General features: G+C 44.5%; 1 protein-coding gene across 1 annotated transcript in view; it reads left to right on the top strand.

Moving 5' to 3' along the window:
• Positions 1-20,371, top strand: part of LOC117829859 (palladin-like) — a 47,252-nt gene that overhangs the window by 16,434 nt on the left and 10,447 nt on the right. The window contains exons 7-10 of the mRNA XM_034707582.1: positions 16,136-16,828; positions 17,547-17,688; positions 18,031-18,132; positions 19,733-19,771. Coding sequence (XP_034563473.1) covers positions 16,136-16,828; positions 17,547-17,688; positions 18,031-18,132; positions 19,733-19,771 — 976 coding nt within the window. The remainder of the gene's footprint in view (positions 1-16,135; positions 16,829-17,546; positions 17,689-18,030; positions 18,133-19,732; positions 19,772-20,371) is intronic.

The raw sequence follows: 20,371 nt of genomic DNA, 5'->3' as shown, positions 1-20,371 counted from the left end.
TTTGCAGCATTAATAAACATGTTTACAGCCTGGTTCAAGAAACGGCTTGGCCCTACAAAGCTAATCTCTCTATCGGCACACACTGTACGGGGGGTGATTTTTTTCCTAAAGTGATGGTTCAGATGATATTAAGATTTCAAGTTTTTGCCCAAATAAGGACATGACTGACGTGACTCCCAGTCGGGAACATATAGCTGTTGGCTAGGAGGCTCAAACTACATCACAATGGCTTCAAAACAGCTCTCAGGAACAGATGGGTGACGTCTTGGATACTACGTCCATATTTTATACAGTCTATGGTGCTCACAAGAAAGTTTCCCTTGTGCACAAGAAAGTTGCTTATGAGCACGCAATCTGTTCTAAGGTGCTGTTCTGAGACAATAACGCGATGACGACCTGCAAGCAAAGCCATAATATCCTAATAATGAAGCCCAAGGTTGAAATAAAGCTCAACTAAGTCATGTACTGTTATTTTCAGATCGAAACAGGATGACAGTGATGCACTGGTTTATCTCCGGTGTACACCTGGTATCTTGTGCGCACGTGAATCTTTCTCATGAGCATGCACCAATATTTTGTAATCGGGTTAGTTTCTGGTGTGCATAGGAACATATCTAATTACTATTTATCTTATTTATCCCGTTCTTCTGTTAGTGGTGCAACCATAGACTGTATAAAATATGGACGTAGTATCCATGACGTCACCCATCTGTTCCTGAGCGCTGTTTGGAAGCCAATCGACGGCAGCAGCAATATTGGAAATGTGGAACTCAACTAGGCAGAGTGTGACGTAAAGGGGCGGAGTTTGAGCCTCTGAGCCAACAGCTACGTGTTCCCGACCGGGAGTCAAGTCAGTCATGTCCCGATGGCAATCAATACATAATGTGTTCTTAAAAAAGAGCGATGAAAGCTGCTATCTACAGCCAGAGTAAACCTGGGAAAACAACAACCAATCCCTGCCATCAGGAGCCAAATTATGAAACCAATCAGATCCCGTCCTGCCGTTCTGCCCGCCTCCTGCAAAGTGTACGTTTCATGTTTGTTTGTGTTTTTAACTTTCACTATGTTGTTTTCTTACCGCTGAGTGAGACATGAGTTGACGTAGTGCAAAACACAAAGGATGTGCTGAGGACCGGTTTTGAATCAGTCATGACCATATGGTTGCAAGTCAGCGGCGCTCGTGCATGTGAGCGGGGGCATCGTTTTGGAGGAGCTCCAAGGGGAGGGGTGGAGGGGTTAGATGGAGTCCTGAGGAAATGCTACATTCAAATTCATGCTAGTTTTCTGTGACTGTCAGCCCTAGCTTTAAATATGAACCTTTGCATACCACTGTTTCAAAACTTTTGTGCAACTGGTTGCTGCAGAAGTCACACTGCACTGTCATTAACAAGTCTTGTTCATACCTGGATCACCTGATGTGGTGTCGTAGTATCAAGCAAAATACTTCAAAGCGCAGGCCTTCTATGTGGCGTCTTTTTTAAATGAGCTGCTGATGATTGTTGTCAAAAGTCAGACACAGACGGGAGAGAGAAACTGAAGGAGGTGGGGCAGGACAAGCTACTGTGTCTGTAAAGAGAGGAGAGCTGTCATGTGGTATGTTTCTAGGTGTGTAATTAACATAAAACTATTCTAATAATAGAATTAATAGATAGATGACTGAAACAGCGTCTGAGGTGAACACAAACACAGAGCCTCAAAACACAGGAGCTCAGAGCAACAGTGTGACGCCATGCCGTCTCTGCATACTTAAAAACAGCAGAGATAAAACTGAGTAATGGCCTCATCCGCTTTAATGTGGACTGAACTGCACAGCTTGACCTATACCTTTGACATAATCGCTGCTGCCGCTGTGATTAAATGATTTCTGCAGAAGCTCCAAACCTCCTTAACCCCAGTGAGGCTGTTGTCAGGGGGACTGCATGCAAACTGAAGGAAACAAACTCCTTGTTGCCAGCAGCCGTCGTCAGCCTCCCACTGTCATGCACACAGACACACACACACACACACAGAGAGATCTCATGTTTACAGTGTGAAGCTGCAGAAAGTAACTGAGTTTGCATTATGTATCTTTTAAATAGGACTACTTTAATGATTTTAAGACTTGTGAATAAAGTGATGTCTGTATTCTTTCTGCATGGCTAAGCAAAGAGCCGTGGCTGCCAGGATTTGTCGCATATCTGCGCGGTGACTCAGAGCTTCCTCTCAGCAGTGTGTTTGTGTTTACGAGGTGCAAGTCATGAACTCGCTAATGAAGTATTAACAATCACTTTCTTGTCGAGGTGTTGCTCGTGGTTTTATGGGAGAGTGAGACACATGCATGGTTGAGAAACACATATGGTACTGAGAGCTGTGCTTGTACTTCATCATTATTATCACACGTTCAATTAAAAATGGAAGTGGATCAGTTCCCTCTTGGATACTTGGGCTTCAGCAAGATTTTTGATCACCAGTAAGAGAAACAGAGGGAAGAAACAGAGGCAGGGAAAGTTTGTGCAAAAGGATAAAAAGAAAACTGAAATCACAAGAGACAGCAGAGAGCAGGAAAAGCAGATAATTTCACATAAATCTCCAGAGTCAGAGTGGGGGCAGTCCTTAAAAGGACATGGGAGACACAGGATTGGCTGAAACGCCAGACCAACAAAGCACTGGATTGGTCGCTCAGGGTAGAATGACCTGCGTGGAATGGAGAAACTTTCCAAATAAGGAAGAGAGTTGTCGGTGCTGACCTTCATAACACAGACAGGAGGAAAAGGGGGTCGAGCAGCGGGGAAAGGACCGATGAAAAGACACACAGAGAGATGAGGGGAGATAGAAAGAAAGCGCAAGAGAGAGAGAGAGAGAGAGAGAGAGAGAGAGAGAGAGAGAGAGAGAGAGAGAGCAGGCTTGGGAGTTGACAGCATGGAAACTAACCGGCCTCAGTGATCCCCTCGTAGAAAGCAGCCTGTGCTTCCCAGGAAAGATCACCCTGGTATGTTAAACACAGAGAAACACACCAGATAAGTAAGAATTACACACACACACACACACACACACACACACACACACACACACACACACACACACACACACACACACACACACTCAAACGTGGAGGATCACATTGTTTCCGGGTGAGGTCGATCCTACTCTTGGATCCTGACCCCGCTTGTTGGTGCAAGCCGTGTGTGCGGCTGCATGTGTGGTATCAGCTGGGTTTCCCTTTAGACGCACCCCCAGTCAGACCACTTCCACTTGTACATGCTAATTAGAGGGTGTAACAGTGAACCCAGACTCTAATCTCATGACACTGCTGTCACTAAGTTCACACCAACTCAGTGTCAGTGAGTCAGGGGATGACTCGCACCTATAGACGCAGGACGACCCTCCCCTCATATCTCAGTCTGATGGTTCCCCCTCAGTCATACAGCTTTACACACACTACACCTCTCTGGCCTCCCACTGTCCACCAACACACTCTGACTCACCAGCAGCCAGGAAAACACACACCAAACTCTAAAAATAGGAACATTACACACAAAAATAGGGTTTTGCTTCATCCCACAAAAATTCTTCTATTGAGAAACTGAATATTTGTGAGCATAATTCAGTGAATGAAACCAGATCTTTGCAGTCGTGATGAGTTTGTTTGCATCATAAAGCGAGCTGATGTCACCGAATGGTTTGTGGAGCACCATTTCAAAGCTGAGTTTGGAATTTGGGTTTGGGAAGGTAACGTCTCCGTCTGCTGATAGAGGAATGTTAAGCCTTACAAGCCAAAAAACAGACTCTAAATATAGCGTTCTTAACTTTTTATTACCCTGCTGTGTTAGATACTCAACTCTGATTGGTCAAAAGCCCTTTAACAACAGTAATTGACTCTTAACGGCAAAAGTGACGCCATGTTTGTTGACATTGTGGTAAAAAAATTAGAATGGAATGGGATAGAATTGAACGGAATGGAACACAACAGAATGCTTCTGATTGTTCTAAACCCCATAACAGCTGTGATGAATTCTCAGCATCAACAGTGATGCTTGAGACGACCTAATCACACATCACATCACATCAATCCACAGAAAGGAGTCTGTCTCATTTCCCCCTCTGCCTGTTGACACTGTGGTAAAACTGTTAGAATGGAACCAAACAGAATGGAACATATCAGAGCAGAGTAGAATGGAATGCTAGCGTTTGATCAAAGCCACCAAATAGAACACTGATTCATTCTAGAATGCAAAAGAGACACCAGGAACAACCTGATCTCACACCTCGAATCAAATCACTCCACAGAAAGTAGTCCCTCACATTCCCCCTTTGCCTGTGACACTGTGGTAAAAACGTCAGTGTGGTCCCAGGCTGGTCTTGAGAGTGGGGAAATAACAAGCGGCACTGACTGGACTCCCGGTTGGGAACACATAGATGTTGTCTAGGAGGCTCAAACTCCGCCCCTTTACGTCACACTCTGCCTGGTTGAGTTCCGCATTTCCAATATGGCTGCTGCCGTTGATTGGCTTCAAAACAGCTCTCAGGAACAGAGGGATGACATCATGGATACTACATCCATATTTTATACAGTCTATGGGAAATAATGACAGTTAGTGGCCACAGATGTGAGAGCAGCCTGAGGAGCTACTCATGCTGATCTCTACAAAGTCACTGAAACCAGAAGAGGTGGAGATAACAGCAACAATGTTCAAAGCTGAGGCATTAGATTCATTTATGTTTAAAGGTGAGTCCACATCAAAGAGAAGAAGGAGAGCTGAATGAGGACAGAGATGAGAAGGAGATGTGGCTGACAGGAGAATTATGGCCAAGCTGTCGTCTCTGATGGACATTTCTTTTCTTTCTTTTTTTTTTTACTTTATTCTTTTTTCTTTTATTTGTTTGCATGAACAAATAACATGGGATCATCATGGGTGTTACAGTCAAGAACAGAATATTCTTTAACACTTACATCATATGCCATACTATTCAAGGTGCATACACAATCTATTTTTCCCAGCGTTCAATACATTTCTCCAACTGAAGTCTTAAAACAAAAGTAAGTCTCTCTCTTTTTTTTATTTAATATTTTTTAAGTCCTAATAAACCACTGCATCACTGCGGCTCAGGCCGAGCCAGTACCTTAAATCAACCATGCAGCTCATCACCTTTGGATCCACTAAATACTGCTCATGTGGATGCTCCATGTTTGTATTTCTAAGACTCTCACATTATTTGCACATCGAATATTTTATATGTCAAGTCAAGCTTTATTTATAAAGCACATTTAAAACAACCTCAGTTGACCAAAGTGCTGTACAGTTATTAAAATACAATATAATCATACACAAATATAACAATAAATAAAAACAATAAAAGAATAGTAAAAAGTAAGAAGCCAAGGATTCTTGTTTAGCTGGGACTGAATGCCAAGGAGAAAAGATGGGTTTTCAGCAGTGTCTTAAAGTGATCCACAGACTGTGCAGCTCTAACCTGGAAAGGTAGGCTGTTCCACAGCTGTGGGGCCTCCACTGAGAAGGCTCTGTCCCCACGAGTAGAGAGTCTGGACCGAGGTACTACCAGGAGCAGCTGGTTTGATGACCTAAGTGCTCTGGAAGTAGTTTGAGGCTGTACAAGGTCTGATAAATAAGATGGTGCCAGACCATCAAACTTAAAGTCACTGACCAACATAACTCCAAGGTTCCTTGCAAAAGGGTGACAGTAAGGCTTAAGGGTGCCAATGGTGCTATCATATCCATCTAACAGATTTTGTTGGCCAAATAAAATAATCTCTGTTTTATTTTTGTTCATGGAGAGAAAGTTCACTTCCATCCAAGATCGAACATCATTGAGGCAGTCTAGTAAGACCTGGACAGAGGATTGATCATTTGTTTTTAAAGCCAGATAGACTTGTACGTCGTCAGCAAAGCAATGAAATGAGACATTGTGCTTTCTAAATATGGATCCCAATGGTAACGCATATATTGAAAAGAGGAGAGGGCCCAAAATAGAGCCCTGAGGCACCCCACAGGTCAGCGGGGGGAAGTGGCTGAAGAATACAGGCCAAGCTGGACAGAGAAGCTCCTGTCTGAGAGATAAGACTGAAACCACTTAAGAACAGTACCCTTAATGCCCACACAGGTGTTTAAGCGAGACAGGAGGATGTTGTGATCCACAGTATCCAAGTGCCTATGGAGGTCTTGCTTTTCCAGTCCAAATGTGTCTGAAATTGATTCAGAACTCTGAAATCTATTGTTTGAGGTGAGGGTACAAAAATAAGTGATACCTCTCCTAACCCACTGTTTAAAGCCCCTGTCCAATCTAGCAGGTGACATTTATTTTCTATTTATATATTCTTGTTGAAATTCTTGTACTGTACATTTACCTTCTTATTTGCTGCTGTAACTCCATGAATTTCCCATTTGGAGGATGTATAAAGGATTATCTTATCTTGTCTTATCTTATCTTATCTTATCTTATCTTATCTTATCTTATCTTATCTTATATTATCTTATCTTACCTTATCTTATCTTATCTTATCTTATCTTACCTTGTCTTATCTTACCTTATCTTATCTTGTCTTATCTTATCTTATCTTATCTTATCTTATATTATCTTATCTTATCCTATCTTGTCTTATCTTATCTTATCTTGTCTTATCTTATCTTATCTTATCTTATCTTATCTTATATTATCTTATCTTATCCTATCTTGTCTTATCTTATCTGATCTTATCTCATCTTATCTTATCCTATCTTATCTTATCTTATCTTATCTTATCTTATCTTATCCTATCTTATCTTATCTTATCTTATCTTATCCTATCTTATCTTATCTTATCTATTTCCTGCAGAAGTGGGCTGAATTTTGATAATCAATCCTTTTTGTCATCAACTTCTTATTTTCAGCCTGTACTTTTCGCACATGTAGTGACACTGGGACTCTTATTGTTCAGCAGCAACAATACAGTATGTGCTATTTCAAAGTATGAAGTTTCATATTCTTAGCTACCTGCCAAGATAACAGATCTTTGTGAACACAGAGTTTGGATTTTATTTCCATAACGGTGTTGGTTCAACTGTTACCTTACAAAGGTAAATGTCATGTGTGTGTCACTTGAGACTTCAATAATTGTTCAGGTGATTAATTTCTTCCTTTCTCTCTCTTCAGTCGAACTGTCTCTGCAGTAATCTGGGTGTCACTTTAACTAGATACAGTAGATGTCTCATATTAGTCTTCCTAAAGAGACTCTGGAAGCTGTTGTTATTTTTGTTTCCAAACTCCCTGAGGGAAGTTCCTTGGTCAGCAGCCGCAGAACAGCACAGGGCAGGGCTTTTATTCTGAAAGGAGCTGGTTTCAGACAGGCCCGGGAGCCTTTATTGTGAAGGGGAGGGGCTCACAGACAGACTGACTCATGCAGAGGGAGAGAGAGAGAGCGACTGCCTCTGTCACTGTCTGGCTGCTCGGAGCTCTATATATGCTGCTCATACCTGGCAGGACAGCAGTACTTCACTCTCCTGCAGGGGAATATCAGAGCTGCTGCACCAAGACACCAAGAAACCACAACACTGAAGGTAAAACTTTTGTTCAGACTTATTCAAACTTCAGCTGGACTTATAGGAGAGAAGATATGAGACTAACTTTATTACTTTTCTTTAACTTTGACACTTCAAGAAAAACTTTTCAACAGATTACTTTGTCATTAAATTTAAATGAGTGAGTGGAGCAGGAAGGACAAATGATTGAGGTAGAGTAAAGGCTGTTTTCTTCATGTTCCCCTGGTTAACAGCTTGGCATGTTAATGTTTAAATCACATGTTTTCAGAGTGGGTGTGTGGTTTGCTTGGAGTGTGACACCCATTCATTTGCTGGAGGCTCAGGAAAGGTAGTGAGTTCAGCCTGTGGGGAGAAAGAGGAGAAGAAGAAGAAGAAGAAGAAGAGGAGTAGCATCTCTGTGAGCTGGTTCCTTGTGTCTCTGAGTGTTTCTGTGTGGAGTTTGGTTTGTTTGCAGAGCTCCCCGGTGGAGTCAGACGGATTAGTTAACACAATAGAGACTGTTAGGTTAGTAAGCGTGAGTCTTACTCAGCTCTGACTCTTTCTCTGACTTGATTTCATCGGAGCCATCCTTCACTTACTGCTCCTCTCTTCCGTCCCCTTCCTCCTCCTCCTCCTCCTCCTCCTCCTCCTCCTCCTCTCCCTCCTCTCCTGCTGCTAATCCCATTTGATGGCAATGTCTTTCCCACTCCAATCCAGGGAAGAATGTCTTCAGCATTCTTGCTTTAGAGAAAGACAAAAAAAAAAAACACTCCCAGTCTTACAGGGAGAGAAAGCAAAGCAGAGGAGGAGTGGGGATAAGAGGGAGGGATTGATGGAGGTAGACAGAGAAAAGGAGGCCTCGCTGATTGAAGAGAGCCCTCTTCACCTACACTTGGATATGAAATACGAGCCCCCGATACAGAGCAGAGGGGGGGAAATAAAAGAAAGAGAAAGAAAGTAGGGCAGCCGTGAGCTGTTGGTGTGGCTGGAATAAGAAAAACGCTCGGTTTTAAAGAGAGGGGGGAAAGGAAAACAGTCTGGTTCTGTTTTATGTGGTGTGTGTGCAATTAGAGAACGAGGGGAACGTGGGGGGGGGGCTGGGGTACCAAGAGAGGTTGAGAATGAGTTTAGGACAGCAGAGGAACAAAGGCTGAGGACAGAGAGAGCCTGTCAGCTGACAGAGGAGGAGAGGTGGATGAGTGGAAGCTGCAGACGGAGAATTAAAGGGTTTTGAAAATGTGTAACATATTGAATATCGAGCGAGCGGCAGCAGTCTTTGCTTTTGTGGCTCAAACAGCCTGTTACATTATACTGAATGTTTTTGGAAACTTGGGGCTCTTTAACTCGTCAGGCAGACGTGGAGAGGAGGAGGGAGTCAGGAGGGGGGATGAGTGTGAGACAGACGGAGAGCCATGGAGCTTTAGGATAGACTTTTCTATGAGACTTTTTAACTCAAAGGTCTGCATTAAAGAACATCTGTGTATGTATCAACTGATATCATGGAGCAAATATGGACCTTTTACTGACTTACAGATATTAGATGTACTAACTTACATCTAGATGAACTAACTTACAGTTTGTTCTGCAGAGTAAGTTCTGACTCCAGAGTCTGCACACCTACAGAGCAGAGCATCACAGTTCAACCTTTTCTGCTCCACACAAAGCTGCTTGAGAATTTCCAGAAGGTCTGAACATCCTCTGATTAAGTGATTCATTCAAAAAGTAGCTGTACGATCACATTTATCCAACTGCATTCTTTGCAAAACCCACATAAAAGAGTATGTTTGTGTCTCAGATCAATGATTTCCTGCATCGTTTGTCCACCACCTGTGATTTTTAAACTCTTAAATGCAAGTATAAGTCTCCCTGTCTTGTGTCACTACTTCATGACATTTCCAACCTGAGATGACACAAAAACATTTCTTCATACTGATCAGACTCAACGTAAGTCGTGCCGTAAACAGTCTTACTCATAGCCTGACAGACACCAGCTCTGTCACTCTCAGACTGCTCCTGCTCGAGGGCATCTGACAGCTTCGTGGTGTGACGCACTGTTGTGATGATGCAACGCACCGAGGTGAGGAAACGCCGTAAACCAGGTGCTGCACGAAAACATGCGCCTCGTTGTGTGTGACTAAAGCTTCCAGCGTCATGGAGTCAGAGGTTAAGTCAACTGCGATGACATCAGAGAGGCTTTTTCAAGGCTGTGTTTGTGTCGCAGGTGTGATAGCGCCGCTCCATTTGACTATCGGGGTATAAATCATTTACCAGGAGCGAGGCTGTGCTGTTATCGAGCTCCAGGTGTTTGCAGAAACAAATCTACAGAGGTGTAAAGCAAACACATGATGAGCAGTGAGAGCAGCCTCTGAAGCCTGCCCTTGTTCTCTTGAAAACATGCAACTCACTCTTTCTGTTTTTAAACACCTTGAGAGCTGCACAGAGAACAAGCACGTCTTTCGTCCCCGTCCCCTATGTTGTTGTTTACAGAGGGAAAGCCCTCATTACAGGCTGTGTACACTCAAATACTTCCTGTTCTCCTGCTCGCACGCTTCCTGTCATCAGCTGGCTGGGTCCAATAAAGCGGCTCCATCTCTCCCTGCAGCTGCAGATAAACCTGTGGATGGTTCACAGCTTGCTCAGTGGAACCGGGGATGAGTTTCTCACGCAGCCCGGGTTATTATTGTTCAGGAAGCACAAACAAGCTGCAGCGAGTAAACACGGCTATTTAAGACGTTGAGGTCTAAATTTATTAAAGCAGGATGCAGACCCACTGTGTCTGACTGATCACTGTGCTTTAATGAAGTTAAACTCTTCCTGGATATGTTAAGTGAGCTTCTCTGCCTCTTCAACACTTCTTTCTTTTTTTGCCTCATAACAAATTACAGACAGGATCCGGCCTGAGGAAAGTATTTCTTGCAGGATGAAAATGGGAAGAGATTACAGCTGAGGCTTTTTATACCACCAGAATTAGGGGCAAAAAAAAGAGAGAGGCAATGAGGGAGAAAGAAATAAGAGTAGTGCTGTGTTGCAGAATGATAGACAGTGGAGCTGGAGAGTTCTTTCTCAGCGCTCTGTGGGCCAGTTGGCTCCGAGCAGAGCAGCAAAACACAGAGCGGTTGACATGGTGACAGAGGAACACTTCCCTCCTAGCTCAGCCTGCTCAGCCACAGGGACGGAGGATAAGAGAGAGCCATGCAGCTCTGCTCTGCTTCTCAGGCCATTCGTAACAACTGGTTTACCCAGGGTGCGGGTCAGGCTTTAGCCGGGCACAGCTGGGATAAAAGGATGGGACACAGCGTGCATATACGGCGGTCTTGTCCTGCACTTTGTGGTCAAAGCGGTCTGGACGATCAGAGCCTGAGGCAGCAGGGTTCACAGAGTCTAGATGGATCCGGTTCTATGCTTGATGTAAATCCTTGAGTGGGCCATAAAAGTATTCAAGCAGCTGCAGATTATACAAGCTGACCTTTTCATGCACTGTCAGATATGGAGAGCGCCAAATGTCCGAACAAAGTGCAACCTTTGTGCACAAATGATCAGTCTGATGTGGTGTTTAGATGCTGCAGAGCATTTTAACACACATGAAGGACTTGATTGTGTAACGTTTTTACAAGTGCATTCTGTCTTATGGCCAGCAGGGGGCGACTCTGTTGGTTGCAAATGAAGTTTACAAGAAAATGAACTTCCTTTAATCTTGATTAATCATGTCAGCAAACTTTTACACAACAAGTTTATGGTCGTAGTTTCAAGTCCTCTTCATCCATCAGGAAGTTCAGTTTTGTTATGTTTCTATGCATGGAAGCAACTTCACCCAGGGACAAGGAACCTCGGATGAACTCAGTACAGTTTCACTTTAGTTATAAGATAAGATACTCCTTTATTCGTCCCACAACGGGGAAATTCATGGCGACAGCTTGGCCATAATTCTTCTGTCAGCCACCACCTCCACAGGGTCCAGGACTGAGCCGGCCTTCTTCCCGAGTTAGTCAGTCTTGCTCTCCTGTATCCTGTCCACCCACAGCAGGTGAAATCCTTCCAATGTGGCATTCGTGTCCGGTGTTAGCTCTGTTAGCATGATGCTACTGTGCCAGTATTCCCTCTGGTGCTGGGTTAGCTCGTCCACCGTATCGTAGATAGATCTTACAGTCCCCATAACGGTGGGTGGAAGGACAGGTCGATATCGTCTTTTTAAGCTTGCACCTCAGTACCAGCACGGTGTGGCGGTCTATGTTAAGTTATTTTCCCCCTTTAAAAGATCACTCCACCTCTGGAGGTTGATTTTTGCAGTGCTGCAGCTCAAATTTGTTGTTTTCTCAATGCGTTTAATTTCAGCCCGGGCATCTTTGTGTTTTTCATCACATGCAAAATGACGTGGTCACTTTCCCTATGTCAGATCAGCCTCGTCAGACAGCAGGGGAAATGCAGACATCAACAGGCTTCTTTGAACAGCAGCCTGAGGTCTGGAAGTTGCTTGTGCTTTGGTCTATTTTAGAGGAAAATGAATGATCAAGCAGAGAAGCTGCAGGGTTGGTTACTTTGCCATCAACCAGCTGCTACAAAGACAACTTGTGAACAAAGATAGAAACATAATGCAGTGCAGCCAGCTTTCAAAATAAGTTCCAAAACCCAAATGGCTCCCAAAATTACAAACTGAAGACTCAAACCGGTAGGTGGTTTAACAGCTGCTTCATCCACGTCTTATAAGCAGTTCTTGGTGATGATAAAGTAGAAGAGGTGTAGTTTCTTTATATAGAAAGTTCCTTTTATGGCAAAGAAGTGAAGTTACAGCTGCATCACATCCTCTGCCTCCTGCTCTGGATTTACATACGTACACCTCTGCCAAAGCTTCAGAGTCAAACAGAGCTGTTCCTCTCACTCTTATCTCTGGTGTCAGAAACTTAAAGGTCTCCGGGGTCTTTCATGCTGAGGCAGTAAAGCCGTGCGTCGGGGGCTGAGGGGGAGATGAGGCTCCGAGGAAATTAAGTGTGTTTCCTCTCTGCTGGAGCAGACGGGCAGGGTGATTCTCCCTGACGCTCCAAGAACACAGCCAAAAAAGGAAGCAGAGCGCTGCGAGCCTCACGAGCTGCCAAACTATTCCTGTAAAAGCACTCTTTTGGTGGAGAGGCCTGAGCGGGAGACGTTTGGAGAATGTAAAGAAAAAAAATGTATACAATGAGGAGGACACACGTTGAATCAATTGTGCGCTCTTGCGGTTTGAGGAGAGAAAACCAGGTTGAGACAAGCTGGAATGATCGCAATGGGCTTTTTTGAATTAGCAGCTATTTATCTGGGCATGTGCAGAACCCAGGAGGCCAGCATTCGACTGAAATAACTGGCTGCGACAGAGTAATCAGTCATGTTGCTGTTGGATTGTGAGGTGGATTTGTTACACTTTGCTAGAACTGTCAGTGTTGTAAAATACGCGTAAAAGAAACGCATACGAAGAGGAGGAGGAGGAGGAGGAGGAGGAGGAAGAGGGCTCCGCATTCTCACAGATGAAAAATAGTGCACAGACTCCGCTGATTGTTCAACATCTGGAAAAGATTTGGGCACCAGAACTGGTCCTGGAGGACTCCTGACAACATGCAGCACAGGGATGTACAATATATTCTGAGCAGGCCGCCTGTGAAGAGCTCATCAGTCTCACATGCACATAGCTGTATACTCGGAGGGTTTATAACTTTTCCCAAAGACTCTTGTCCTCCTTCTGGTCCTCTTCCTCTCTCTCAAAGCTTTAAAACCCTCCTGGTGCTCTCACAGTTTGTCTCAGTCACGCTATAAGAAAAACACAAAGCTCAGCGATGATGACATTTCAAACTTTCTGCCTCCCTCTCTCGTACGATGGCGTGACATCACCGTGAATCAACCGATCTGTGGGGGAGAGAGGGATAACCACACCTCTGTGAGAAAACACAGAGCTTCATCCCCACACGACGACACCACGGCTTTACAAATGTTGTTTTTCTTTCATTCAGGGCCACACCTCAGCCTCAGATAGAAATACATCATATCTGACCTCCTCTGAACTGCGGTGTGTTACAGTCCATTAAACTGTTACACTGAGCGGCTTCTCTCCCCGCTGACCTTATCTCCTGATTCCTCTACCATACTTGATGTATTGTCAACAGGCTGACTGCTGAACAAGTCTTTGTTAAAGCCTCTAGGCTGATAACCTATCAGTGTGTGCTGCTGCTGCTGCGGTTTCCTTCCCAAAACACACACACACACACACACACACATCAAACACACACAATTTGTTAACTGAACACAAGCTGTAACGCTCAGATCGGAGAGACTCTGTTGCAAGCTGCCATACTCTCGACCCCCTGCAGCTTGTGGTTTATCAGAAAGAGGACTTCCTTGCTGTCTTCAAGTGATCACTCATGATTCAAAATGTTAGTTTATGTCATGAAGGATATTGCCAAGACTCCAGACTGTGTATAAGATGAGTCTGCAGGCTCTGGTGTAGAAGTGAAGCACATGCAAATCGCCTCAAACATTCATTCTTTGACTCCACTAGTCGCAAAATTAAGTTAAAGCTTCAGTGAGGAGTTTGTAGCCGGTTATGAATCAGACTGAAATTAATTTAATTGTTAAAAAAACACAGCTTACACATGCATAAGGGAAAATCTGCAAGGACAGCTTTGTCCACAAGGGGGTGCCAAAAACAGTTTAAGCTGTGAAATTGCTTACTGAAGCTTTAAACTGCATGAAAGTAGATCGGAAAAGAGGCGAATTTGATGGCCATAGTGTAAAAGAAGTTTATGTTTCAGTTGCTAGTTACAAGTCTTTGTCAAAATAGCATGACATTTTTGTTAAAATAACGCTCCTGTTCAGATTATAAGTACGGAGTAGGGATGGGCATTTCAAGCCATTAACGTCCCGTTTGCGTGGCTGTCTCGCTGTCTCAGGACGAGGTGCTGCTAGTAGCGGCACTGACAGCGTCTGTCTCGATCTTTATGTTGTTGTTTCTGAGACGCGGCGTGGCGTCTGTTTTTACATGTTACAGCCATGTTCAGTCTCTGGAAATAGGTTTGTAAAAGTGTGAGATTCAGAAACAGAGAAAATCGTTGCGACTGTCGCGAATGTTTTCTTCTTAGTTAGCATTCTTCATCTTAAAGGTGACATATTATGCTCTTTTTCATCAAAGTATATTGGTCTAAGAGGTCCCCAAAACATGTCTTTAAAGTTTATTGCTCAAAAAAACACTTTGAAATCAGATTTTGGTCTGCCTGTAAACCCCTCTTTTCAGCCCTGCTCAGAACAGGCTGTTTTCTGTGTCTGTGCCTTTAAATGAGAATGAGCTCTCTGACCACGCCCCCTCAGGAAGTGGATGTGGCCTCGGCTGTCCAGCACGTTGATCTAATGTTTACATGTTGGCTGAATATACACGGTTGCTCACAGACCTGCGTTACTTCAACCCTCTGAATTTGATCCAGAATCTGATCCTGATGGAGAGGCGCCTGCAGCAGGACCTTTCTGAACGATTGGTCACAGATTTTGTGTTTCTTGTTGTTTTATTTGTCAGTATGTCGACGTGTGTCTTGGTACACAGCTACCAACATGTAGCTATGTGGCTATGCTAACTAGCGCTAGCACTTTTCCATGAAAAATAAAAATCATCCACTAGATCTTCAAATCTGCAGACGTGGGGAGTAAAACAGACCTTTGTGTTTATTAAGACAGCCTACAACTAGCATGCCTCCCTCCTAAGCTCCTTGTTAGCACACATGTGTGCAGGGAATGAAAAACGGAGGAGGAGTTGAGTTGTATTTCATACAGTCTATGGGCTGAACAAGCTCCGAGCTCTGACTTCTGTTATAGACCGGATGGCGTTGTGACGTATGAAAAACACTGAAAACTGAAACGGCTCGTTTCAGCACACATTTACAGAAAGGTGGAGAAATCAAAACAGGGGCAGAATGGATTTTTTTCATTTTCAGGGGGTTTGCAGACATGCCAGGGACACATATTTCAGGTAGAGAACCATTAAAAAGTCCATTTTGCATGATATGTCACCTTTAAGACACACTGTAGCCACCTTCTGGCAGGAATACCATATTACAACCAGACACCAGTCAAAACGATGAAAATTTTTACTTTCATAATGAGAAAATATTCAAAGTTACTCTTCGATTTTTACAATGTGAACAAAAATTTGAATATTCAAAAATCATTGCCCATCCCCATACGCCAGCTGAAGAGAGACAGGAAATATGGGGAGTAGAGAGCAAGGGAAGACATGCAGGAAATGGTCAACCGGCCAGGGATCGAACCGGCGACCCCTGCGACTGTAGCCTCTGTATGTGGGGCATTTGGACCACTAGGCCACCAGCGCCCCCAGTGCTTTATGTCTTTGATAATTCAAACCTGCACAATCCTCAGTGATCCTGCAGAACTAATCTTTCTTGCAAACACTTTGATTGACTTTCATCCCCTCTGCTCACATCTGGCATCGATCGCTTCAGCCAGTTGTGTTCAGACTGCTTCTTGGATAGAAAACAAGCCAAGGTTTTATGCATCAATTGAAAACAGCTGCTTGATTTTGTAACATTTTTAGAACTCTGTTACTTTGTTCCCCCGTGAAGAATGAAAATTCCTCTGAACTTTAATTTCTGATGGTCTCCTCCTCTGCTCCACAGAAACGCCTCTCAGCTGAAGCAGCTGCAGGAACAGATTCTCTTGGAGCAGCAGGAAGCCGTCAGCTGGACGCAGCAGGAACAGGAACAGCAAAACCAGGAAGTCCTGCCTCCGCCTCAGCTACCACATCAGGAAGAGCTTCCACCTGCTCCCCCGTCTCCACCTCTCCCCCCTCCTCCCTCCTTCCAGGAGCTGGAGAGCAGTGCAACCATGCAGGCCAGCACCTTCAACTACGCCCGGCCCAAGCAGTTCATCGCTGCGCAGAGCCCCAGCGGCGGATCGGGCTTCATCACTCAGTCCTCAGGCTCCTCCGGGTCCAGCCTGTCCTCCCCCCTGTCTCCCCCCGCCTCACACAAGCCTTTCAACAGGGTCGTCCTGCCGCCCTTCAGCAAAGCTGGCAGCGTGGAGTCTCCAAGCTCTCCATCCTTCCCTCCTCCACCTCCACCTTTCCTCAGCTCCAGTAACCTGTCCTCTCCATCCGGCCCCGCCCAAGACTTCCCTCCTCCTCCTCCTCCTCCTCCCCCTCCTCTCCCCGTCTCCATGTCTCCATCATACTCAGATATGTCCTCGCCCTTCTCCTCTGTCCCTCCATCTCCTGCCTCCAGCTTTCTGTCCTCAGTGCTGCCCTCCACTCCCTCCTCTCCTGGCAGTCCCATCGTCAACGCCCTGGGTCTCCCTAAAGGCAACGGGACTGTGTGAGTATCCCAAACGTGCATCTTACACACACACACAGATGGAGCTGTGTCTACACCGTCTGTTATGCTGCATAAGTTGTGCGAGCTCTTTGGCTACATGGTGAGCCTCAGGATGTCTGCAGGATAGAAGATGACATGTTTACATTTTCATAGAGTGTGTTTACAGGAAAAAGAGCACCTTTAAACACACATATAAACACACACACTCAGACACAAGTGTGCTCAAGGTGCTGGAGCTTTAGCATGCACATGGCACTGAGATATACACACCGACCTGTGAGTGAAATGAATGCAAAATCAAATCAGGTTTAATTATCATAGTTTGGAGATATCGTGCAGAGAGAGTTTATCGTGGAGCTGGCTGCATATCGAGTCAGCTGATAACATCTCTTGTTGTGCAGATAATCCTCCTCTGATGGCCGTCCTAAGGGGAGACATTTACTTCTTCCCCTCCATAAAGGACATTCCACCTTCAACTCTTTGCCAGTAAATTTTCACCAGCCCCTCACTCTCTCTCTCCTGCACTCCCCCTCTCACCCTGGCATTCCTGCTGCAGTTTCAAGAGATAAGACGCGCTGAGGAATGCTATAGCTGGACATGTCCAGATAAGGGTGGATGCTCGGGGGGGGGGGAGGAAAGAAGAGCTGAGATAGCTTGTCTGCGTCACAAAGCGGACACTTTAATGCTGACGGATGTTTCTGTTTTGTTTTTCCTGCAGCAAAGCGTTCCCCAAGAAGCCCTCCAGCAGGACCCCTCGCGGCGTGTCCGACCACGACATCCAGGGATCCAAGGACGCCGTCATCCAGGACTTGGAGAGAAAGTTGCGCTTTAAAGAAGAGCGCATGAGCAATGGGCAACAGGTGTGTGTGTGTGTGTGTGTGTGTGTGTCTGCACAAGCCGTTTTACATTACTGAAACCAGAGTGTGTTTGAAGTAGCCTAGAGAATGAGTGTTTCTAGTAACACGGGTCGACATAACAAGTCATAAAACTTCTCATGAAACAGTTTAACTTTCCATAAAAGTGTCATTAAACAAACTTTTGTGCAAGCACGCTCAAATAAAGTCATGATGTTTCTCTTTGAATAATGAAATCACTTTAACACAAAGCTCAGAGTCACAGTTTAGCTCATGGTGTGTGTTTAAATGTGTGTTTCTGCAACTCACACACTAACCCTGGCTGACCCCATTAATCCCTGCTTCCAGAGGTTAACCTATGAGGAGAAGATGGCTCGCAGACTGCTGGGTGCTGACAACGCTGCCACAGTCTTAAACACACAGGACACAGAGGAGGAGCCGGTCACACAGGTACGCTGGCTCTCTATCAGGATCCACACACCTGTGGGGGATAAATCACACTCGTCCCCTCCCACCAGATACGTCCTCACATAAATCACTCAGCTGCATGTAAACACCTATAGGCACCTTTCTGTTGTGTTCACTGATATTCAGCTGCTGTCATTCCTATCGCATGACTTCTGCCGTTTCTTTATATTCTGTTTAATCGGAGCACATCCCCGCCCTGGGCCGCTGTAAACACTGCTGAAGATCCAGTTATGAAAGCAGGGAATAAACACTGCAGTCCTCCAGAGGCCTCCATAAAAAGCTCTGTTTATGCAAACTGGTGGAAACCAGTGTCCCTGCAGACATGCTGGAGGAACAACATTTGAAGGCTTGTGTGGCCAATGTGTCCGAATATGAGCCACGAGAGAGGTCTGTGCAAGAGCAGCACCTCTGAGGGGTGTTTGTAAATCATTCAAAGATGAACAACCATTGTTTTTTTTAATTGGTGCACGGTTTAACCAACATCAGAAAATATTTGGGATTGTTTCCACTGAAATTAGGCCATAAAATCTTCCATTGGAGTAAAGATTGAGCCTATACTTAAAGATGCATTAGTCAAACTCTGTCAGATTGAAGAAAGAATGGCATAATATATGAGTTATATTTTTTTCCAGAATGGTTTTCATTGACATTTATCAAGGTATATGACCTGATAATGCAGCTAAATTAAAGTAAAACCTGATAATAATAACAGCTTGAAGATTTCACCCTAAACGGCTGTCGTTGCACTTATTCCCACTTTGTGATTTGATGTCATATCTATCCATGTATGCCAAATTTTAGCCTGGTAGTGATGTCTATTCTTCTCAAGCTCCAATTTTAGTTCATCACAGAGTATAAACAACCCTGTGCACACTGCAAGAACAGACGCATGACGACACACAGACATGAAACATCCAATCTTGGATGTAAAGCGAACGACACAAGAGCACAAGCTGTGTTCAAACTGACACGTGAAGTTGAATCAGCACCGTGCCATCCCAGTGTGATGTAGCCTGTTTGCCTGAGGAATGATCTGATTGGTTGAGGCACTGCAGCATAAAGTGCATGACTCTGAAACATCCCACGTAGTGTCACAGGTTCTGTAGACACCGTTTCTGTCTTGCATATGTTTGTAAATGTTCTGTTTTTAGAGCATGAAAGATTGAACACAACACACTTAGAATAACTGTGCACAGAGGAGCAATGCATTGTGGGTGATGTTCCTATCTTTGCAGAGAGAGTGATCTTTCTTTCTGATGTCACTTTGATTTTTTTCTGGTGCTTGTCTTATGCTCCAAAAGTTCCTACTGATGCTTCGATTTGCTCTACTTGTATTCAAACTGTTCTTGCATAAAGATATTTTCTGTCTTGATCATCTTACACTCTTCTGCTCCTCACTGAAACGTCTGCCCTTTCATTTTTTCACGCACCAAGCCCCCTAAATCCAATCTAAGTACAAACAGGAGCAATTTAGGAGTGAGGAGAAGTTTTTAAAGGAAGGAATAACAAACCCTGAACATGAAATAGAAAGACAATGCAGAGCCTCTTGCGGCACACAAACAAATCCTCTTTCTCTCTACAGGCGTTCAGGTCATCTGCAAGAGACTCTTTCCCCCAAAAGGTTTTCTGAAACAGTTTCTTTGTGTCACCTTCTGGTTTTCATTCACCCTGTTAAAAACATCACTTTGCTTTAGTTTGCACACACACACACACACTCTTAAAGCAGGTATGTGTTGGCCAGCTCAGGGTTAGGCCTGGGAATCAGCTGATAAGGCAACAAAAGGCAGTAATGCGGGTTCACTGTGTCATCCATCCACAGGCAGGTGTGTCTGGTAAACACAAGAGAACAGAGAGACACTAACAGAGCATGTGTTAAACCTCAGTTGTTGTTTTTGAACAAATTGTTCTTTGAATTGGTTTCTTGATTGCACGACAAGCATGTTTGATTCGACCACTTTGTCTGTCTTTCCTTCAGTCATGCGATGCACTCTGCAGCGGCGTTAGAGTTTTAAGAATGAGAAAAGAAGAAGATAACTTAAGTATTACTTAGTCTGGTTTTAAAGCGCCTCTTCCCACTACAGCTGCCCGGGTACTGTAACAGGATAATCCCTCTGCAGATCTGGATGAGCCACTTCTGTGATCGCTGACGTGCGGCAGAGTGAGTTTAGCCGGATAAATGCTGGTTGTGCAGCTGTGCCCGAGGCCTGTCATTATCTGTGTG

This window comes from Notolabrus celidotus, chromosome 2, assembly GCF_009762535.1.
Source record: "Notolabrus celidotus isolate fNotCel1 chromosome 2, fNotCel1.pri, whole genome shotgun sequence".
In the NCBI taxonomy this organism is placed as follows: domain Eukaryota; kingdom Metazoa; phylum Chordata; class Actinopteri; order Labriformes; family Labridae; genus Notolabrus; species Notolabrus celidotus.
Note: the sequence above shows the minus strand (reverse complement) of the source record. Positions and strands in the feature narration are given on the sequence as shown.